The sequence below is a fragment of the Thunnus albacares genome, chromosome 22 (genome assembly GCF_914725855.1).
Source record: "Thunnus albacares chromosome 22, fThuAlb1.1, whole genome shotgun sequence".
NCBI classification, from domain to species: domain Eukaryota; kingdom Metazoa; phylum Chordata; class Actinopteri; order Scombriformes; family Scombridae; genus Thunnus; species Thunnus albacares.
In genome coordinates, this window is record NC_058127.1 from 8811861 (window position 1) to 8835684 (window position 23824).

A 23824-nucleotide genomic window follows, 5' to 3' on the forward strand; every position below is an offset into this window, starting at 1 on the left:
AATCAGCGAAGACCTCTGAGCTTCCACATGTACGAATGAATCCTTCAGGAAAAGACAAAATAAATCTACCAAATATAAGACCAGTATCATGAATTATTAGTGATCAGATTAGCATAATGAGAAGGGAGAAGTGTTGTTGACCAAAGCAATGAGTCCCCACTGATACTAGAGGATGCTTTTATGGAGCTGATCATGATCTTTGAGCTTCCTGGTGAAGGAGGCAAACAAAAAAAGATCATTAAAGTGTCAGATCTCACATTTATGACACTCAAACTGATCGATGAAAATCAGTACTATTTTATCTGAAGGATTCAATTAATATAGTATTATTAATATTAATATATATTAATAGTTTTTGAGCTGTCCAGTAAAAGTTAACACATGGTGACCTGAGTCAAAACTGCCTCTTTTCTCCAAATTTACTGCATTGGAATAGAGCAGTAAAGAAATTTCTTGTATTTTATGTCATTTTTCTTTTGACTCAGGTCTTGCTGTGTGTTCAGGAAACTCAGCACTAACGCCGCCGTCGTGTCCCCTGTAGTCTCCCTGCAGCGCTTCGGCTAGAGTAGATGCAGCCTTTTTTTTGTTGTTGTTGTTGTTTTGTGTTAGTAAGTCAGGTGACCGTGTGTTGTCTGTAGGTGTATCTTTCCCCCAGGTACAGCCGCGCCGGAGCCCACACCTCAAACACCTGCAAAGGAAACACAGACAGACAGGTACAACGAGATAGAGAGTCGGGGAAGGGAGAGCAGCAGTGTAGAAGAGAGAGGCATCGAAATAGAGTAGAAAGAAGTTAAAATAGCGTTGAGATGAGAAGGAACATGTATATGTGTGTGTGTGTGCTACTGAATCAGGCTCAGCTAGTGAAGGACCGGAACTCCATGCTGCGCCTGACGAGCATCGGCTCGGACGACGACGACGACACGGACGGCGGAGAGCGGGACAGGGTGGCGAGCAGCGGCGCCGGCAGCTCCGAGCACCACCGCCGCGTTCAGATGACCTGGACCAAAGAGAAGACCTCGCAGTACCGGGCCACGCACTCCGGCTGCTCCACACCCGAAGGCTTCAGAGACATGCTCAGCATCAGGCCGTGAGTGGGAATAAAATTAATCACACTGGAGGGGGGGGGATATCTCACAGCAAACAGACAGGTTGTTAAACATAACTTTCTTCCTGCAGGGACCACTCCAACGTCAGGCGGATGCACACCGCTGTCAAGCTTAATGAGGTCATTGTCAACAAATCCCATGATGCCCGGGTGGTCCTGCTCAACATGCCGGGACCCCCCAGGAACACAGAAGGAGACGAGAACTGTATCCTTTACACTGCAGGGTTGCACATCTTCTATCTTCATCAGTCATAAAATGTTGTTTCTCTTAAAGAAGTTGCTAGGAAACCGTTAGCTTAGCATAAACACTGGAAATGGGGGGAAACAGCCTGAAAAGGTAACAAAATCCACCCACCAGCACCTCTAAAGCTCACTAATTAATATGTTATATTTTGTTGGTTTAATCTGTACAAAAGTCGAAGTGTAAAATGACAAGTTGTGTTTTTAGGAGGTGTTACATGCTTGACTATTAGCTCCATATTTAGTCCTCAGACATGAGTAGTGGTATTTTCATCTATCTCTCTTCGCTTCACAGTTCATAGATTTTTGTTGAAACAAGTACTGTAACATTGCAGATCACTTCTACAAGTACAGTAAATAGAAGAAATTAGCCTCACTGAAATTATCCCATTTGCGGAAGATAAAATTCAATAATTAATGCAGAGGCTTCTTGATGATGTGATGTTTTTAAAAATGCATTAAAAGCATCTGAACTTCTGGAGGATCAGGTCACTCGATGACGTCTACAGTTGTCAGTAAATTCTCTTCTAAATAAGTTTTTATTATCTCTGTTGAGACTACTGTTGTGTATTGGGAATTGCTACTTTCAACTGGTTTTTAATACACTTCAAGTTGTCTATATGTTATGTTTTAAAGGATAGGTCCAGTCTTAAAACAACAGTCAGGTGCCCATATGAACAGTGAGACATGTTTTTCTTGCAGTAATGAGTCCTCCTCATACTGACCATTAGTGTAAGTGATGGAGAACAAAATCCACAATCTTCGTTTGAGCAAAAAATGTCTTTAAAGGTTTAACTGAAGCTTATGTGAAGCTTCAGCAGTCTGAGTTAGTCAAATAAAGTGGATAACTTCCACAGTTAGTCTTTTTAGTATAAAACTCCCTCTTTGTGTCTTGACTGACGGACACCTGCTCGCCAAAAAGCACAAAGCACTTTCTGATACTGTTGATTAAAAACACAGCACACATTTTCATTCCTTGACTTGTCGCCCAGACATGGAGTTCCTCGAGGTTCTAACAGAAGGATTGGAGCGAGTCCTGTTGGTCAGAGGTGGAGGAAGTGAAGTCATCACCATCTACTCCTGATTGGACAAACGGAGGAAGCCAGCTTTTTAAAGAAAGCAGCCAATCACGCAGGGGGGGGGGGGGAGATGGTGGGGCCTGTGAGCTCTGGGGGGGGGGGGGGGTTGGGCTTGGGCCCAATAGAGAGAGAAAGAGAGAGAGAGACAGTCATTGGCTGCAGCGTCAGTTGTCATGCCCAAACACGCCCCACACGCCCTTTTCCTTTCATCTCTACACTTTTCTGTCATGACAGGGGTTTCCGTTCTACTTATGTCGAGCTACAGAAATGCCAACTCAATTCCATGAATGAGCAAAAAAAAATGAGTGATTAATTGTGTTTGTGTGTGTGTGTGTGTGTTTGTTTGTATGAAAGTCGTCCACCTGAAGGAACTTGGGGGTTTGTTGGAGAAGGGACCAGCGTTGTGTTAACGAGCGAGTGCGTTTGGGCGGTGGACCACTGGATGAGAAAATTAAAAAAAAGAAAAAAAATCAAACGTAGAGCGCAAGAAGCTGTGAAGCGTCCCAGAACAGAGCAGTCGTTCCACTGACGAGACTCAGGGTTGCTTTTTGTACATAATGTATTTTGGAAGCGGATATGAGTGTTCTGAGTGTCGCCTGAATGTCTGAATCGAGTGTTTTTTTTTTTTTGTTGAGTTTTCTTTTTTTTTTTTTCCTCTTGAAGACAATTAATTTTATTCCAATCCTACATAAAAACTGGAAAAGTAACACGGAAGTAAAGAAAGTTTTAAACTTGTTTCGTGGTACATTTAAAGGAACAGTGTGTAGGGTGTAGTGACATCTAGTGGTGAAGCTGCAGATTACAACCTGCCGCAAAAGACCCTCTCTAGAGTCAATATTTGGTTTGTCCGTTCTGGGCTACTGTAGATATAAAGGGCTCATTCTAAGGTAACGAAAACAAAACAGTTCTTATTTTCAGGTGATTATACACTGATGAAAACATACTTATGAATATTATATTCCAGTTTTACCAGTAGATCCCTCTAAATCTTACACACTGGTCCTTTTAAGGAAAATGTCTCCTTACTTGAAAGTGTAACAAGGAGATGAAAAAGACGGTTATCAATCAACTGCGTATCAATAGTGGTCTTTTTTTCTCTTCATATCCACGATATCCAGTAGTATTTACACAAACCACAGAATGTGTTTCATCCTCAGTGAAGTTCAAAAGTGGACTGACACTGAATTATTTTCAAAATCATCTATCATTTGTCTTAATTTGTTGCTATTTCTCAAAATCTGCTCTCTAGTATGGAAGCCCATTTCTGCCAGAAAAAGAAAAAAAAATAGATGGAAAGTTGATCGTAATGAAATAAAAATGCTTGTGGTTAGTCAAGAACAAAACTATGAGATAAATCAAAAAGTTGAGATAGTCAAAACTTTGATAAGTCAAAATTATGAGACATCTTTTTATCTCTGAATTTTGACTCAATCTCATATCAGTCAAAACTGACTTGACAAGTGATAATTTCTCAGAAAATTATTCAAAATTTTGCTTTATGAACATTTTTCTTTTCATAAAATTAGTCAAATGAGAAGTCAGAATTTGACTTATCTCGATTTTTAACTGTCATGAACATTTTTATTTTAATAATTTCTTTGATTTTTTTTTTTCTTTTTCTGACAGAAATGGGCTTCCATACTCCTGCTACTCATTGATCTGATGAAAACAAACGATTTACAATTACAAAGTGATGCATATCTTCATCATCAAACACCAGCAGTCTGCTCTGCTGCTTCGTGTTGTCAGCCATGTGATGTGAACAGAACGATGACTTTAATAAATAAAAGGACGTCACCGTCTTCACATTTTATGGATTTCTTGATGTCAACTTAAGATCCCAGGAAAACAAAAATGAAATGTTCGCCGAGGTAAATATCAGACGTCTTCTCTGTGTCACGCCATAAACTGGCCCCACGTTGGGACTGCATGTGTTTAATATGTTAGCGTAGTGTTGAAGAAGCGAGGTCGAACTATGTGGGTGAACGTCGTGACGGCCTTTTAGAGAGCGTGAACAGTATTGTTGACTAATTTCACAGAGTTTAGGACACACCGGACCATCGTGGAGAGGACCACTGCACTGCATGCTGTCAAAAAAAATGTGTTATTTCTCGCTGTCATGTGGAGAGAAGAAGTGTGTGTGTGTGTGTGTGTGTGTGTGTGTGTGTGAAGGATACATGTGTTCATCTGACACCAGTATGAGGTTTTTCATTCCTTCTAATGAGAATATTGGCTGCTCTGTGTTGTGTGAGCTTGTGCCCTCAAACTCTCCACCTCACCGTACATCTAAACTAAACCTGCTGACACCCTGCTGTCCGTGTGTGTGTGTTTATGTATGAAAGTGTGTGTGTGTGTGAATGAAAGCTTGTTGCTAAAGTTAAGGAGCTGTAAACTAGAGGTGTTTGATTCCACTCTTAATGCTTTGTTCTTTCTTTTTTTTTTTTTTTTTTTTAAAGTGTTACTGTGCAGGGATTCTTTTATGTTCATTGTTATTTCCTAAACATTTGTTTTTCTTGCTTGTACATAAAGACAAAAAAAGATCCCAAGTTTTATCTTTTTTTAATTACATTAATATAAAAAGGAATCACAAAAAACTTTGCTTGAAAAAATACGGGAATAAATAAAGCAATTTTGAAACAAAAGTTTTAAGATGTTTTTGTTCCATCACACTATATTGACAGAAAGTCTGTTTTATGACTGATATTGGTACTTTTTTTTAAGAATTCATTATGAAGATGCTTAGTTTTATTTACCTTTTGACAGGGATGTGTGTTTTTCTCAGTAGTTAAGTACAGAAGAATTAAGCATTAATACATTTCAGTGTCTGAAGTATTGGAAAATGAAGAAATAATTAACGCTTCTTAGAAAGAAACATTTCTCTAAAACTTTGCTGTACTCAAACAAAAATGACCGAAAGAAATAATTTTGATATACAAATTAATAATATAAGTAAGTTATCAGGTAAAAATGCAAAAAGAGTAAATACACACATATAAGAAAATCACTGCTTTTTGTGTTATATTGTTGTAAATGTAATATTTTTGGGTTTTCGTCTGTTGGTTGGGAAAAACATGAAGATGTCTCCTTATGTAATGGATGATTTTCACTTAAAATACCAAATGATTAGTCAAAACAATATTTGACAGATTGATCAATAACTGATGCAGCCCTGAAATTTAGACAATAGAGCTTTACTCACTTTTTTTTGAAAGTGCTGAAGAATTATGATTATTTTCATTTTCAATTAATCTGTCAATTACTTTTTAGTTAATTGTGTAATATAAAATATGTCAGAACTTAAGCATGCACCATTTCCCAGAGAAGGTGACGTCTTTAAATTGCTTATTTTATACAACCAACAGTCCAAAACCCAAATATTCAGTTTATAATCATATAAAAGAGAGAAAAACATTAAATCCTCACATCTCAGAAGGTGGACCTGGTGAATGTTTTAACTTAATTTTGATCATATTTAGCAGCTACAGGGCTGCAACTAACAAATATTTTCATTATAGATTTATCTGCCATTATTTTGTCTTGAGTAATCATTTAGGTTAATCTATAAAATGTCAGAAAATTGTGAAAAATGTCCATTTCAGTTTCTCAGAGTCCAAGGTGACATCTTTGAAAGTCTTGTTAGACCAAAAGTCCAAATGTCCAAAAATATTCATATGATATAAAACTGTGAAAAGCAGCAAATATTCATGAAGTACATTTACACATGCACTGTATGTAAACACAGTTTTGAGGTACTTGTACTTTACTTGAGTATTTCCATTTGATGCTACTTCATACTTCAACTCTACTACATTTCAGAGGGAAATATTGTACTTTAGCTTTAGTTATTTTTCAGATGAAGATTTGACACAATGGATAATATAACAAGCTTTTAAAATACTACACATTGTTAGAGATTAAACCAGTTGTTTCCAACCTTTTTGGCTTTTGATGTCTTACAAAAAGCAGTGTGTAGTTGGGGTCACATTTCAGATGTCTATGAGTTGTTAACAGCTCCACCAAATAGTGATTTTTCCCTCTAAACTTCTTGCATGCTTTCATTTCAATAAATGTTCAAATGATCCAATATTTCACCAAAAATCAAAAGATTAGAGAAAAAGTCCAAAAAACTGAAAACATATTTGTGTATCAGAACTTTGTTTTTTCTTCTTTCCTCTCCCATTAATCATCTCACGACCCCTCAGATTTATCTGTTGACCCATTGGAGGGGCCCGACCCCTAGGTTAGGAACCACTGAACTAAACTAGCTAACTGTATATAAAGTAGTTGAGACTAGCTCCACGTCCAGCAGCTACAACAGTAACATGCTGCTCTAACACTGATGCTTCTCTATTAATAATCTAATGATGTCATATATAATGTATCAGACAGAGGGACCAAACCACTACTTTTACTGCAATACTTTAACTGCATCAAGCTCATAATACTTATGTACTTTTACTTAAGCAGGATTTTTCACGCAGGACTTTTACTTGTTATGTAGTATTTTTACATTTCTGTATTGGTACTTTTACTTAAGTGAAGGATCTGAATATTTCTTCCACTTCTGTTTATTCTGAATGCTAAATTTTATGTCCTTAAATGTAAACGTTCACCACCTTTTATTTTGCCACGCCAACGTCCCTTTTGTTTTTGCGTGATGAGGTCACTTCCACTTGTACGTACAATCCGGAAGCCGGTGCCATGTTGTGATATATTTGAGGAAATCAATTCTGGGCGAAGTTCACTAGCAAAAGTGGAATTAAAAACAAAACATTAATCAGGTTTTCGAGGGTGAGCATGGAGGTAAGAGTAGCTGGTATTAGACTCAATAAAAGAATCACCTTGAATTGTCTTCATATGTGATGATTAACTGCAACAAAACACGATGTTTGGTTGTCACAAACACAACAATGACGTTAAGAGCGGACCTGAGACATTTAGACATTTATAACCCTTTAATTAAATCGATTAATTTAACTTCACCTCACCTGTGTCCCCTATAGAGACGGTTAATCCGGCACACCTGGGTTTGAGGCTTAAAAATTGTGTTAATCAAATAATAAAAACGCGGCACTAATGCGAAGTCTCTTCCGCTACCGGCTGTTAAGTAGCTTATTATCGTTAAATATCTGCACGAAAAGATTAATTATTGGGCTTTTCTCAGAGGTTAACAAACTTAATCTCTAAAAAATGTACGAAGTAAGCTCAAGAATTGAGGCTGAAGTTAGCTTCCGATTCGTAGTTAAGGGAACATTTAAGGGAAACATAAAAAATATATATTTAGCGGCTAATTCTCCGTTTTTTCACCATTAACACACAATAGGTGTTAGATATCATAGAGAAAGCCTTGACGCTGTTTAAACCCACTTTCAGATATTGAAAACCTATATTTTGCTTATAATTTCATAAAAAAGGGCGATTTCACTGCTTTCCCCCCATACACACCTCATTAAAACAGATCCAGATCAAAAACCACTATACTTAGACTTGTCAAATCTGGACTAGATTAACAAGGAGACCCCACAGACTCATTAAAACTCAGATTATTATTATTAAGATTTGACAAGTCTAAGTATAGTGTTTTTTTAATCTGGATGGGGGAAAAAGCAGTGAAATTGCCCTTTTTTCTGTTTTCATAAGCAAAAAAAATCTGAAACTGTATTTGAATGAGTTAATAGTAATTGACAATGCTCACAAAGACCGGTTGGGTGCTTCCCTCTAATATTAAGTATGCTGTATAGATCGCTGTGTCCTATTCTTAATCTAATTATTATTACCCCCTCCTCTGTTTCCTCACTCTATTTTGAATCAATTGTCTCCCCCTTATCTCCTGATCCCAGTGCTGTTGCCACTCTTCATTGATCTTCTTCCACACAACACCCTTTACCTCTGACTTTGAGGGTTTGGATGGATGATGATGTCTCTGTTTCCTTTCCTTTACTCTAACTGTTTATTTGGCTAGTTTGTCCACTCTTTCGTTACACAGAATGTGAGCAGGAACCCAATTCAATGCGACCTCAGTGCCTTGTTTTATCACTCTTGAATGCAGTGTGACAATCAGGGGGGTCCCAGTGCTGTGGACGGTACCTCCAAACCAGAATAGACATAACTTCAGCCAGTAGATCCAAGTAGCTTGACAAGAAGAAGCTCAGTTGCATTTTTAATTGGTCTATTTATTTATCTCTACTAGGTGTAAGCCTAGAGGAGATCATGTATTTGGTTGCGTGTATCCTTGTGTGTGTGTGTGTGTGTGTGTGTGTGTATCTGTCCACAGCTAATCCTGCATACTACTGGACTTATCAGCCTAATATTTTTTGTGCACATTTATGACTGTATGCTCAAGGACCTCTTGTGGTTGCAGTGATTCACAATTGTTGAAAAACCTATTTTATAACACGTTTCATACCGTCATTGACTCCTCTTAACCGGCCAGTAGGGGTATTTCTGGTAATCTGCAGGCTACATTTTGGCCTTTGCTGTGGCTCAAAAACTGACATCCACAGAAAAGTTTGTTCTCATCTTGAACAGGAGCGTCTGCAGATTAATTCCATACCTGATATGGTATGATCCACAAAAGTTAGGCATGATACAAGAGATCGAGACTTTTTGTATACATTATGAATTAGTTCACGTTCACATGTTTTATTGGACGTTTCAAGTATGCAGAGGCGGAGCAAATTGCATTGAAATGCTGTAAAAGGTTTAATTGCAATTTATTTTTTAGGGATGTCAATGATTCATTGATTATCGATTAATTGCTGTTAATAATTTAAGCGATTTAAAAACTGTATTAACCGATAACACAGAAGATGAGGGACATGCGGTGTAACTGTCTGAAAATGTTGTGTAGATGTTTGCTGGACAACGTTACAAGTATTTGCTGTTACTCTTTTAATGATGGAAAAATATGTCCACCGTAATTCATAAATTGTTAATGATTAATCGATAATTGATTGTTAATGCGGCCGATTATCGATTAAGAAAATCACTTAAAATTACATCCCTCATGTTTTTATTTTTATAATAAAAATTCTCAAAGATTTAATAAACTTTACAGAAAGTCACTTGCATTTCACACACTGCTTGAATGTGTTAAAAATAGTAAGTTAGAGACGAGAGGTTATTTTGAAACTTGTTTCGCTCAATATCCGGGGTTGTCATGGTTTCGCTTGACAGCCGCCTCCTTCCCTTCTCCCGTTGGCAAATTATTTTTTTCCTAGGATGACGAAGTCACGACCCGCCCTATTCTGCCTCCGATTGGCTAGTACTCGTTGCCTTCGTTGGCCGGAATGGTTAGGTTTAGGCACGAGGCGTGACATTGGTTAGGGTTAGGATAAGAACATCACGGTAAACCAATCAGACGTAGAGTAAGGCGGGTCATGACTTCGCCGTCCTAGGAAACAAAAATATCGATCCAATCCGTGTGTCGGGATCCATTGAGCAGCCTGAGCCGGGCCAGAACGGGGCTTTGGTTAGTCCTCCCCTCACAGGCACCTTGGCTGAAGCGGTTATGTTGGTTTTTCACACCTGTCGAGCAGCTTTAACGATCAAACAGTTAAATTTGTGGAGCGTTAGCCGCGTCCGTTTGTTCGCCGCGGCCGTTGACTGAGTGAGACGTTTGTGGACCGACAGACAAACGGGCGCCGGGTCGGTCGTGAAGTGAAGAGTACCGCAGCCTTGCGTCAAAGCCAGCTAAAGCTAAACCGTGGTGAGACCAGTCAGCAAGACCGGGTAACAGCCACGTTACCTCGGGCAGCCAGCCAGCCAGCAGGCAGGTTATTTTTGGCACGGCTGCTCTCGTACACATGCTCTGCTTTAGTCGTGTGAGCTAGCCCAACATCTGTGCAAAAAAGCTGTCAACTTCTCAATTTCAATTCAGCTAATCTTCACTCAGTATTTTGGGGTTCCCGTTTACTCGCTAACCATATATGAAACGACGTTAACGTTACCACACGTTTTGAAAACAGAGGTAAAGCTTGGAAATTTCGGTTTTATTGCGTAACATCTTGTTGAATTGAAGAAAGGGGGGCCCCTCATTGCTTAACATATGAGGCCCAGTTGAAAAGATGGACCTGAATTTTTACTCGGATCTAACGGACGGTACCGGGCAGCACGACGGTGATCCAGAGTTCTTGGATCCGCAGTCTTTCAATGGATTTGACCATGACAACAAGGTGACTCCTTTTTTCTAAATGAATGGGGCAAATGTCAACACGCCTTCATACAAACATAATTTGCATAGGAGGTCAATATGTCATCTAAATAAAGGCTGCCACTAAACGCATCATAGTGTTTTTCAGTTGCTCTAATTGGCACTAATTATCAGGTTGCTTGGTTTCAGTAAAGTGTGGCGTTTGTTGCCCCACTGTTGACTGTCTTTTGTCAAGTTTTGGATTACAACAACAGTATTAGAATAACCAGGAGCTCCACAACAAAACCTTCACTTTTTCTAACTTGTACACCTGAATGTTTCAGTTCCCTGGAGGCAGTGACAACTACCTGACAATTTCTGGGTCCGGCCATCCTTTCCTCTCCTCCTCAGAGGTAAGCCTCCTTCTTACGTCTTTGAATTTATGTGGCGTGAAATTTCTCTCAGACAGGTTTTTATTTATTGTCACGGAGCCCTCTCTTGTGGACACACGCTCGGGGCTTAAAGTCAGAGTCACATCACCTCAGACACTTGCCCGAATGTTTGCCTCTTAAGTATTACGTCTACATCGGAGTCACAGAGCTAAGCATTCGTTTGTCTGACAGGTAAAACATCTGGTGATCTTCACTGATAAAATCCTCAAGCACTCTTCTAACCATGTGGATGAGAAAAATATTTGATTAAAAGATTCTTAACCAGTTTCAGGAGTTGCGACTCCAATTTCCTAATCCAAACAAAAGTCAGGGTCTCCCACCGTGTGTTTTATAGCAGAGATGGACCACCTCCTCGAACGCCATAAAAAGTTAGTACACTTTTAAAGATTTTAATAACAGATTACAACATACAGCTTAAGGGGAAGAAATGCAAAGACGCTGTTTCACACAGCAGATGTCTTATAGGTAATAAAGGAGGCAGCTTAAAACAAAGCTACTTGGGGCAAATGGATTCAACCACCAAAGACTTAATCTTACTGTGTTAGATTGTTTTATTTGTAGAGACTTAAATAGGTACAATTGTCCAGAATTAGAATAAAAGTCTGCTTTTTTTTATCTTGTTAATCGTCTTGTGACCTCTCAGATTTATCCTGTGACCCCTTTGGGGGGGTCCGGACCTCAGCGGTTTAACTGGTCATCTACTAATTAAATGGATAACGAGATGAGTCAGGATTTGTGTGACTTATCAGCGGAAATGCTGAAGATGATAACTGGTGATACCTAACATATGTTCTCGCTGAATTTGTACAGTTTGGACCAAAATTAAAGTTTTTCTCATAAAAAAATGAGCAAGGAGATACATTATTTACACAAAAGAGAGGCAAAGGAGTCATACAGAAGGAAGGTAGCGCAGAAGTTGTAAGAAAACAGCACGGGGGGGGGTCTGGGACGGTATGAAAACCATCAGCAGGGGGATGTAGTGAGAGCAAACCAGTTCAACCACTTCTGCAACAGGTTTGATAGTCCTGCTCCTGCTGCTACAGCCTGCCCAGTTATGACCCCCATCACCTCCCCCACCAGCTGTTGATGCCTGTCCAGTTCTCACCCCCTCTCCTCCCTCCATCAGCCTCATATGTACGCCTCCCCCAGCCTGCTATCACGGACAATGTAACCCCCCCCCCTCCTCCCCTCCATCACCACCACCACCTTCACCATCACTGCAGATTATTTACTGTTTATAGAGATGGACGACACGTCTCCACTTCCTGCCGCTATTTTCTGGGGGCTGCCATCTTGCTTTTGTGACGTCATTCGGAGCCAGAGTCTGCACAGTAGAGTCAGGCGGCAGGATGACGGCCTGTGGGACACGCCCCCTCAGCCATCTGACAGATTTGAAACAAACTCAACAGAAAAATGAGCGCTTGAACAAACACCAGTGTGACAGGAACTACCTAAAATGATCGAAACCATCTTTGGAACAGGACTCATGACCTCTACTGCAGCCAGCCACCAGGGGGCGATCGAGATATTTTGGCTTCACTTTCGGGGAGCTGTCATGACGTCCGTATTTATATACAGTCAATGCCGCAAATCAAGTCAGAGGAGAGCTGAGGAGACTCCGTCCCAGCGAGGCAGCTGGCCTGGACAGGGTGTTCCCAAGAACGCTTAAGGCCTGTGCTGTCGGAGTGGAGGAGCCCCTTCAACATGTTTTCAACCTGAACCTGCGACTGAGGAGGGTCCCTGTACTGTGGAAGACATCGTGTCTCATCCCAGTTCTACAGAAGGTGCTGGACCCGCTGCAGTTTGCTTACCAGGAGAAGGTGGGTGTGGAGGATGCCGTCCTCTATCTGCTACACAAGGCTCACCTGGACAAGGGGAGCGGCGCTGTGAGGATCATATTCTTTGATTTTTTTTCCCCAGCCCCTTCAACACCATCTAGATCCTCCTACTGAGGCCCTGTTCACACCTGGCATTAACATGCGTCTCAAGTGACCACTCGGATCTCACTTCCCCGCTCTTTATGTAAATAAACACATACATCATTTCCATTTGCAGAGACCAAATGTGTTGTTATTTTTGTTGTTTTTAACCGGCGGGAGGCAGCAATGCACTTCTGAGTACAGGAGCCTGGTGGAGGACTTTGTGACGTGGTGCAGGTCGAACCATTTGTAGCTGAATTCCTCCAAGACCAAAGAGATGGTGGTGGACTTCCAGAGGCGCAGGCCCCATCTGCAACTGGTCTACGTGGAGGTGGTCAGGACCTCTAAGTACCTGGCTGCTGCCGCTGTACGATAGACTGGACCGGACTATTTCCTGAGGATGCTGGGGTCCTTCAACACCTATAGGAAACTCCTGTTGAAGTTTTTACCAGTTTGATGTCGCCAGCGGTCTCTTCTTCGCTGTGGTGTGCCGGGGAGGCAGCGCTAAGAAGAGGGACGCTATGCGGCTGGACAGGCTGGTGAGGAGAGCTGGCTTTGTGGTTGGCACGGAGCTGGATTCCCCTTATGTCAGTGGCAGAGAGAAGGACCCTAAATAAACTTGTCCATCATGGATAATGCCCGCCACCCTCTGCACAGCAGCACATTCACTGGGCAGAGGAGTATTTTCAGCGGCAGACTGCTGTCTAAGTCCTGCTCAACAGACAGACTGAGGAAGTCTTTTGTCCCCCAGGCCATACAACTATTCAACTCCTCCCAGCGATGGCGGGGTGAAATTGACTATTAGGCGTGATGCTTCCTCTCTATTGCTACCAAAGCACCACTATCACTTCACTTCTGTCTGTCTGAATCTTTTGTTACTGTGCAGCAGTCAGAATATTTTCTAAAGCGCAGATGGTTAGAAGAGTCTGAGGTGTTTGGTAAATGACCACGTGAGTTTTTTTCAAAGATCACCAGAGGTTTATTATTGATTAATCTGACAATTACATCCTTGATTAATCATTTCGTCTGTGAAATGTTTAAAAAAAATGAACAAATGCCATTCACAGGATTTAGAGTCCTCTCTTCAACTCACTTGTTTTGTCTGACCAACAATCCACAACCTAAAGATTTTTATATGTTGGAAGAAAAACAGCAAATCCTCACATGTAAGACGCTTGAACCAGAGAGTTTTTGGCACTTTTGCTTGAAAAAGAGCTGATTTAATTTTCTATCAATTGACTAATCGACTTATCGTTGCAGCTCTACTTAGCTCTGTGACTTGGATGTAATGGTAACACATGAGGCACGAACTGGAGCTTATCAGGCTCACACACCACTGTTTAAATCAGCAATAACAACATACAACCACCTTTCAACTTTATCTATAAAGTATTACCTAGCAGGTGGCAATTTTATTTAGTTAATATTACATAATTTGCAGTTTTCATACATTTTATATGATGAGATATGTACTGTATGTATGAACCATTTAATGTCAGCTCCATGAATACATAGAAAACCAGTTTACTGTCATAGTTAAAGCTACAAATATAACACATGACATTTGTAATCTATTTAAACGTGCGCTTACTGACATACTCACATTTTTTAGTGTGCCACTAAACCCATTGACCTCTTCAGCCTCGCTGGATCCACTGGTGGAGTATGAACTATTTCATAAATCCTTTGTTTTTGTTAGACACCTGCCAAATAAATTCAGACATGTCGTTTGGGAAAGGAGCTTTTCACATAGAGGGAATCATTAAACTACAAACTGAACCTGCAAAACTGACTCATCCAAAGTTTTAGTCAAATAAAGGGAGGAAGTGAAAGCTTTTACTGTAAGGCAGCTGCAGGCAGTCAAGTTTGAGGCCAACTTTTTGTCTAGTAAAAAAATATCTACATTTGTTGCTGCTGTTTTGTAATTATGACAGAAAAAGGATGAAACCTCCCCTCAGCACCAACAAAACACCACAAATTTAGTGACTCTGACAACAATGTTGGATAAATAGTGAGAATAGTGTTGTAAGAGCAACAGAAGTCCATAATCACTACCTACCTAGTTTTGTCTTAGGGCCAATGTACACAGGATCCGCCTGCGTAGTGTTCTGGCTTCGTCATGGCTGTCGGAGATGATCCGACGCCATTGTAGCCTGTGTGTGAGTGTCCACCGGCTCAATGACCACAGCATCTCACGCACGGCTTACTCTTTTCCCCGGTCAGTTATCTTTATGGGCCGGGGGGTATTTATTGCCAGAGCTACTTGCGTCCCTTAAGTGTGAAATTCAATTTTAAACATCCATAAATGCCAGTAATTTTTGGTAATTGGCTGCGTTTAATTTATTTTTGACTATTGTTCATTAAAAGTGCTCTCTGAGATCATAAATACTGTTTTAATGCAGCCAAATTCACAATACAGTTGTTCTCATTTACATATTTTTCTGTTTCTGTTGTCAGACAACGGAACAAGCGAAATTTGATTTTTGGTTCGTATTGACCAGCAGTCATTACCAACCTGCTGAGCTGCTGATAAAATCATTTTATGATGTTTACATTATCGCACAAAATAAACATAAATCCAGGTTAATGAGCTGTGATGTGAGATATACGGTTATATTGACATTTAGAATTGGTGATCATAGAGAAAGTCAGAAGCACAAAAAGTTTGTTGTCATATGGCTTCTGTCACAACATCTAAATGAGCTGCAAATTCGTATTAATTAATTTAAAACTTGAAAAATTGAGGTAAAATGACTCTAAACTATATTATTAATGTGAATGTTAAAGAAACATTTCCATTGGACATTAAAGCTGAGTCGAACACAATGCAGCGAGATCCTGTGGACATTCAGTGTAAAACAGTTAAATCTACAGAGATAGTCTTGTTTTGAGCACATACTCCTCAGTAATATTTTAATCACCAGTGTTTGTCACTATCTGCTGCCTACTGTTCATTCTTTAACCGCACAGTCCAGCTATCAGCAATAGCATGCTATTGAAAAATACAGTTTTGAGCTTCAAGCTGTTTTCCGTTTTTTTTTATTTTTGGTGCATGACCTGGACGCTGAATATGGAAAAAGCAAATTTTCAACACCTGATTTAAAACCCAGAATATCAAGAAGATATCTCAGCTTTTCAAATGTTAGAAATTGCTTTGAATGTTTGTCTTTTGATGAGCTTTTGTCCTCCAAGTCCTCCCTCTGTATAATATCACTGCTTTGGCATTTAAGAAAGCTTTAATTAACGACAGTAATCCTCTTTCCTCTCATCTTCTCATTCTGTTTCCATCTTTGTCAAAATGTTTCTCACTCACTTGTTTTCTTTTTTTATCCTCTCATCCCTTCCTGCTCTCACTTTCTACTTTTTTTTTATTTTCCAATCATCTCGCAATCAATCGCCTCTTTTCGTCCCACCTGCTCTCCAGACCTTCCACACCCCCAGCCTCGGCGATGAGGAGTTCGAGATCCCTCCCATCTCTCTGGACCCGGACTCGGCCCTCACCGTGTCCGATGTGGTGTCCCATTTCGGGGAGCTGTCGGACACCGGCCCCTCCGACAGCGTGGTGGTACCCGGGAACGCCGTGGTGGAAGGGGATGACCCTTCCTTCGCCTCCACTTTCGTCAACAACCCCTCACAGGGACTGGAGCACCTCAGTCTGGGAGTCATCAACCAGTCGGGAGGAAGTGCTCTGTTGGGGTCCTCACTGGGAATGGTGAGGACTTGAAGATATTTTAGGTGTCTGAAATTATCTCAACGTTAGACATCAGTTTAATACACTTTTCTTCTGTGCTCCTGTCGTCTCTCTTTCCTCAGGATCTCGGCCATCCCATCGGTTCTCAGTTCAGCAGCTCATCCCCAGTGACCATAGACGTCCCGCTGGGCGACATGAGCCAAGGCTTGCTGGGGTCCAACCAGCTCACCACTATCGACCAGTCAGAGCTCAGCGCTCAACTGGGGCTCGGGTTAGGAGGCGGGAACATACTACAACGCCCACAGTCGCCTGAAAACCCTCTGTCAGCCACGGCGTCGCCCACCAGCTCGCTCCAGGATGATGACATGGATGACTTCAGAAGGGTGAGACTTACAGACCCTGAAAAGCTATTTACATGATCGACTTCTTGGTATAAGCGATAAGGTCCTACATGAACACACAGTAGTAATATTTGTTTGGTTGATTGCTAATGTTACCCGGAAGAAGCTAACGTCGGTCAAATATGTTGAGACTGCACTGTTTTAATGAAGCAGATTGGTTCATGTCGTTTAAATTGATGTTTTTTCTAATTTTATATTTGATTAATGCTTAGTAAGTCACAAATATTTAATGTTGTAGAAGAATATCTAAATATATCTCTCATTCTCAGAGTCATAAATCAGATCTGAACATACAGACATGATATATGCAAGCAAGCAGGCAAACTATTTATGTTGCACCTTTCACAGACACCAGTCACGAAATGCTTTGCAGACAAAGAAATAAAATGAAATACAATCAAATCAAAATAAATAAAACAAAGACATCAGATAAAATGTACAAGGGGAACAGACATAAGAGGAAAAATGACCACATGCTACCCAAATGCCTGTCTGAACAGATGGGTTTTTAGCTGCTTTTTGAAAGGGTAGGGCATGTAGGGCTCTATAAGTGAGCACCAAAATTTTAAAACGAACTCTAAAATTAACAGGAAGTCAGTGCAGTGAGATTAAAATAGGAGTAACATATGACCATCTGTCGGATCGTGTTAAGAGCCTAGCGGCAGCATTTTGGACGGTTTGTAAGTGGTGTAAGGAAGATTTATTAAGGCATGTAAAAACTACAGTAGTCCAAACATGATGAGATAAAAGCATGTATTAACATCTCCATTTCTCAAAGAAACTTGATCGAGTCAGCATTTTAATATGAGCTTCAAAGACACACTGTTTGATTAAGCGTGACACACACTTTCTGGGTATTACTAAACTGAATTTCAAATACATAACCGGTGATTTTCAAGACATTATTACATTAAATAAAACAATTAATTTGAAAGTCTCGTCAGAATTGTCAGCAAAGCAGGGTAAAAAAAAAAAAAAAAAGTTTTTCCTAATTGTAACATCTCTCTTTTTCTCTCCTATCAGAGCGTCCTGGTGGAGTCTCCGGTCTCTCTGGCCGTCTCTCCGGGAGTCATCTCCCTAGATCCCTCTCTGTCCGAGTCTTCGCTCTCTGCCCCGTCGTCTTCCAGCGTCTCTCCAGTCGTCGGACGGAAGGGAGGAGCGGGAGGAGGGGGGAAAAAGGGGAAGAAAAAGAAAGACCCCAACGAGCCTCAGAAACCCGTGTCAGCCTACGCTTTGTTCTTCAGGGACACGCAGGCAGCTATTAAGGGACAAAATCCCAACGCGACTTTCGGAGAAGTTTCTAAGATAGTGGCCTCCATGTGGGACAGTCTGGGGGAGGAGCAGAAACAGGTACGAGACAACATCTACGGTCATGGAAAACCTGGACTTTGGAAACGTTCTTATGGCTTTGAGTAGTTGTAGACAACAGTTTATTTAAAGTCAACGAGGTCAGCTGCTTGATGAGAGTCAGATAGTCGAGTTGAAGTAAGTATTATACACATCAGGAAAGGAAATATGACAGATTTTACAACGTTTTTATGACTGAAATCCCACAGGATCTTTGTCATTGAACAAAACCTTGAACCCTTAACATTGAAAACACAACTACTCAACAAAAAAATGTGAGAGTTTTCAGCCAGGGGAAGTATCACGTTGTGGAAGTTGAGATGTCACTCACCCAACTCCATGAAAGCAGATACGAATAAGTGTCTTCTAGCGCATAATTTTCCCTTTTTCTCAGGTTTACAAGAGGAAAAACGAAGCGGCGAAGAAGGATTACTTGAAAGCGCTGGCAGAGTACAGAGCCAGCCAGATCTCTCAGGTGAGTGTTTCGGTGAGTTTGTTCTGAATATTGACAGTTCTACATCGGATGTCCTCCCTTTGCAAATATTATTTTAATTGTAAATTAAGTAACAATTTCAGTTGAGCTTAAAGGTTCCCCTGATGCATCGCTAAGATTAGTAAGACGCCAAAGAAACCAGTAAAACTCACTTACCATCATGTAAACGTATCAAATTTCCACAATGGATCAAAACATCCTCATTAAGTGTGATTATATTCCATTTAATATGGCGGATGGATGACGTGTTCTAACCTAACGTAACCTCCTCTCTTCAGGCCCCCATTGAAGTCATGGACACAGCTCCGTCGCCTCCTCCTCCAGCCCCGGCTTCTGCTATCACCGCCGCGGCCGCCAACACCCCAGCCACTCGCGCCACCCGGTCCCAGCATTACAACCCCGAGGAGAACACCATCACCAATATCTGTACCTCCAACATCATCCTGGACCTCCCTCAGGTCACCACACGCTCCCGCACAGGCGCCATCAAACCCCAACCTCCACCCGTCACCACTCCCCCGAACCCCCCCACCGTCACCAAGATCATCATCAAGCAGACGCCGCTGCCCTCCGGCGGCGTATCGGTCACAGCAACGCCCGCCTCGTCGCCGCGGCAACCGCCGCCGCTGCAGCAGATGCAGAGCACCCCGCCGCCGCCACGGCTGCAGCAGATGGTGCACGCCCAGGCCCCTCCTCCTCTGCAGGCCAAACCTCGAGGCGGAGGCGCAGCTGCCGCCACGGCCCCGCCGCCGCTGCAGATCAAAGTGGTCCCGTCGTCGCGCCAGTCGGATTCCAGCACGCCGATCATCGTGACGTCGGCCGGTGACACGCCCGCGTCGGTGTCCTCCTCGGCTCTGACGGTGGAGGTGGGACAGTCGTCGGCTGTGGTGACGGGAGGAGAAGAAGTGGCGGAGGAAGGGGTAAGATCAGCAACACGTTAATCTGCCAAAGTTTTCATTCACCTACAAGAAATAAGAACCAGGAATCTGAGGTGTTGTGAGGTCATGGCTGGAAAGCAATTCAACATGATCGCTTAAAGTTAAAGTGACAAAACATAATCAATAATGAGGAAAACCTGATCAAAATATCAGTAAAGCAATAAACTGCTGGGGAATTATTATTTTCTATATTACAGGGCAGTTGAAAGCTTTTTATATCAATTTGAATACATTTACATAATTGTGCAGTAGATATTGGTAACATGAGTTTTCTTACTGTCATCATCTTGTGTTTTGTGCAAATATTCTGACTTGTCTCATGAATTGGATGATATATGGACCAATATTAGATAATTATTATTATCATTGCAGATGCAGTTTATCAGTATAATAGTATATATCTGCCAATAAGTTGAAATACATTGAAGTACAGAAAATAAAATGGATAAGTTTCAGGTAGTTTAGTGTCTCCATTACATCATTTGACCACCAGAGAGCACTGACGAGTTTATTTTATTTCTGACCTGTTGATACCTACACAAACATCTATCTCACACTGCTGTGAGGTTTAGATAAGTCTAGATAAGTTTAAGTTATTTATATTTATCTTCTGTCTTGCTTTGCGTCTGTCAGATGGAGGTCGAGGTGAACGTCGCCCCCGGGCCCAGCGTGACCCCCGCCGCCAGTCCGAACATTTGTGTGCGTGCCGGCTGCACCAACCCTGCCGTGGAGAGCAAAGACTGGGACAAGGAGTACTGTAGCAACGAGTGTGTCGCCACACACTGCAGGTTTGTACACTTAAAAGCAGCAACATGTACACCAAACCAGGGTCTGAGAGTTTTTACACACGTTTTTATGATTGTTTGGTGATCAGTTACGATTATCAGCTAGTTTGTCTCTGCGGCAGTGAGTTCCTGAAGTTGCAAGTTTGTTTTCTGTGTTGTTTGAACGCTGTACAGAAGCTTTAAAGGGAAACTACAGTGTATTACAACTTGGATTTTATCATTAAAGTTTCGTCAGTGATCTGCTCCAATATCCATGATAACACTGTATTCATCAATGTTATTTTGGGTAACAAACATGAGCGGTCAGACTATCATAGTTTTAAACAAACCTTCGGGTTAGACAAGCTACTTTGGAAGAGAAAACGATGGTGAACAATACAATTATTACCCAAAAGTGTCTGTTGTAAACATCTGTCACAGTTGACAGACTCTCCTCTTACTTTGACCTGCTGTACTCACCCTTGTTATGAACACTCACAGGTTTTCCTGTGCAGTGACGGGTGATTAGTGACAGGTGTGCTCACTTTCAGCTTTGCCTCCAAATAAAGTGGTGGCAAATCTGGCAAAACTGTTTTGTTTTGTTTTGTTTTTTTAGTGCCATTAGCAGTAATTTTGGTAGACACAACAGATTAACAGATTGAAATGATGGCAATAAAATAAAACCCAAGTTGAAATAAAACTGTAGTTTTCCTTTAAGGGACTTTAATGAACTTATTTAGCAGTTCAAAGGTGAAACTTGGCATAAAATGATGAGAGGTTTTGATTGTGTGCTTCATAGCGCATAATTACAACCTGCGCTTGCTAAATTTGAGTTGTATGATCTAAATTCCAGGATCTTGTCCAGACATTACAACATGCTGCACATGACATCTCAACAATTGACTAAAATAGAGTGAAAATGACCTTTTTTCCTTTTGATCTTTTTCTCCTCTCTGCAGGGACGTGTTCATGGCCTGGTGCGCCATCCGAGGGCAGAACTCCACTACTGTCACATAGGGAAAGGACACATCTGACGGGAGGAGTGCTACACGACAGAGAGAGAGAAAGAGAGAGAGAGAGAGAGACATGGACAAAGAATAACACATGAAATGCAAATGAACATAAGAATGAATGAATGAGTGAATGCATGAATGATAGCCAGATCAGGCTCAGGTATCGGTACATAACTGTTTTATCATGTCGCATCGGACGGGCGGGGGGTTTTTTGTCCTCTTCGGGGACAAAAAAGACGAGACAGAGGCAGGGGAAAATATCTGAAAGTCACTATAATATACTTTTCTGTGATTGACACCTTGGCTCTGTCATACTTCACCCTGCACGGCTACCCCCCACCCCCCACCCTCCCACAGCAGAATAAACTCAGAAATTATGGCGGGAATGACGGCTCACGACAGGACGGATAGATGAATAATGAAAACTGAAGGAGAAACTAAAGACTTGGCTCTGCTGCTCCAGATTTACCTCACAGAGGAGCAGGGAGGTGCTGATCATCTATTGTGAATTTAAAAATATGGACTGAGTGGGGGGGGAAAAAAATAGAGCATTTTATAAGGACATACAGTGTTTTTAATTGATTTTAAAAAAGGTGAAAAGGTGCAGGGAGGAAATCATGATCTCGCAGGTGTATTTTGTTCAGCTCATTCTGAAAAAAAGAGACTTCAATGCGTGTAGGCACTTTCCTTTACTGTTACATCGAGGATTTATCGACGTGAATGGAATCTGAGGTGATTTTTTTTTTTTTTTTGTAAGGAAAATGTATAGAAATATGTGTGTGCTTCAACATCGAGGGGCCAGTGGCTACTTGAGAGATTTATCATACAAACAACCAACAACTGGGCTAAGCACAAACAGTCTTAAATGTAGTTTGGAGTCGTTAAAAGAAGGTAAAAGCCGTTTGTAAGAAGCCATTTTAAGACAAAGTGGAAAGTGCTGTTGCTGTTAAGTCACTTTAGAAAGTAAGGAAGGTTTTTACTCAAAAGACAGTTCAAGTCTTTAAAAAAAAAAAAACACAACAAAAAAAAAACAACAGGTGCTAAGATTCAGGAAAAAAAAAAGAAATAGCTCTAGCGTTTCTGTTCTGCTAAAAATGTCCCGCAAAACATAAGAGCTTTTAAACTGTGTGGTGCGTATTTTGTTTAACGAGGAACATTTGTGGTGAAAATCTCTGTCTGAGGGGGGGAAAAGAAAACACAACAACAACAAAATAATACTGGAATGAAATAAACACACCAGCTCTCACAACACTACTGTAAGGGAAGACAATATAAAAGCTTTAATTTTTAACATACCACTGTTTTCATTGACAGAATTTGCTTTCAGGTGCGTTGAGGAATCGAGGAGGAAGAGGGGGTTGGTTGCTTCCAAAAAAAAAAACAAAAAAACAAAAAGAAAAACTGTTCCCAGGCAGATGAAATGATGTAGTGATCAGCCTGGTTCATTGTAGATAATCTGGAAATGTTTTTAATGGTGAAATAAAAATATTTTATGTTTTAATATACATTTTGGTGATACACATTTTGGCCTCACTATTACAGCTGGAGTGGCGTTTATTTGATTTATGCTCACAGGTGATATCATTTTTCTTCATTTGAGAACAGGAACAGAGCCAATACACACACATTTATGAGGTATCTCCATGTTATGCAACTACAACAATACTTTTTTTTTACTCCACTACATTTTTTTAACAGCCGTAGTTGTTAGTTACTTTGCTAATTAAAGGTGTTTCAATAAATCTGACTGGTTAGACCTCTAGTCAGGTGTAACAGGTTAAGTTTGTCCTGCTAAATTACAAAACAGTATAATAAGTAGTTAGAATTTGCTCAAATTTGATCAGCTACATTAAAGTGCTACTTATATTTAATACATTAGTAGTAACAAATCAGTAATATATAAAAAATATCATATTGAGAGTGTTATTATTATTAAGTTGTGATTTTGCATCCATGCTTCCTATACTGGGAATTCCGCACAACTTTTTTCCCACGGTTGGTGCTAGATTAGATCAGCCGTAGGGACTATTTGTGAAACTCTCGCGAGATTTGTACGCGTTGTATATCCTAATTGTGCGCATAACCTTAACACTAACCCTACTAACCTTAACAATCGCGAGAGTTCGTCCCTCCGGCTGCCAACCTAGCATTTACCTTACCCCCCCACAGGTAATACTGTCACCGCAGTATGTATCGCGAGATTCACGCGGGGAGGGTTTGATGACGATGGCGGGAAAACCCACCAAGGCGG

At 40.9% G+C, this 23824-nt stretch overlaps 2 protein-coding genes and 1 long non-coding RNA gene across 9 annotated transcripts in view; 2 read left to right on the forward strand and 1 right to left on the reverse strand.

Annotated features, from left to right (window-relative positions):
• Positions 1-4641, forward strand: part of LOC122973195 (solute carrier family 12 member 6-like) — a 28379-nt gene extending 23738 nt beyond the window's left edge. For both annotated transcript variants that reach the window (XM_044340525.1, XM_044340527.1), the window contains 3 exons: positions 852-1087; positions 1177-1310; positions 2338-4641. In XM_044340525.1, coding sequence (XP_044196460.1) covers positions 852-1087; positions 1177-1310; positions 2338-2429 — 462 coding nt within the window. In that variant the 3' untranslated portion in view covers positions 2430-4641. The remainder of the gene's footprint in view (positions 1-851; positions 1088-1176; positions 1311-2337) is intronic.
• Positions 475-7937, reverse strand: LOC122973197. 3 transcript variants are annotated; one of them, XR_006399910.1, is made up of 4 exons: positions 7413-7937; positions 7266-7294; positions 7041-7168; positions 2425-2513 (listed from the first exon to the last, which is right to left on the reverse strand). It is a non-coding gene; the product is annotated as an uncharacterized LOC122973197 (long non-coding RNA). The 3 variants fall into 3 exon arrangements; XR_006399909.1 differs by lacking the exon at positions 2425-2513 and adding an exon at positions 475-688 and having other exon boundaries at positions 7266-7937; XR_006399908.1 differs by having other exon boundaries at positions 7266-7937.
• Positions 7123-23078, forward strand: tox4b (TOX high mobility group box family member 4 b). Of its 4 annotated transcripts, none has more exons than XM_044340530.1 (10): positions 7123-7227; positions 10900-10968; positions 14539-14589; positions 16351-16638; positions 16740-17000; positions 18042-18368; positions 18760-18840; positions 19137-19778; positions 20430-20584; positions 21520-23078. In XM_044340530.1, the coding sequence occupies exons 1-10, from the start codon at positions 7222-7224 to the stop codon at positions 21575-21577; spliced, it is 1938 nt and encodes a 645-aa protein (XP_044196465.1). In that variant the 5' UTR covers positions 7123-7221; the 3' UTR covers positions 21578-23078. The 4 variants fall into 4 exon arrangements, with proteins under 4 accessions (XP_044196465.1, XP_044196466.1, XP_044196463.1 ...); XM_044340528.1 differs by lacking the exon at positions 7123-7227 and adding an exon at positions 8046-10598; XM_044340531.1 differs by lacking the exon at positions 14539-14589.
• The last annotated feature ends 746 nt before the right edge of the window (positions 23079-23824 follow it).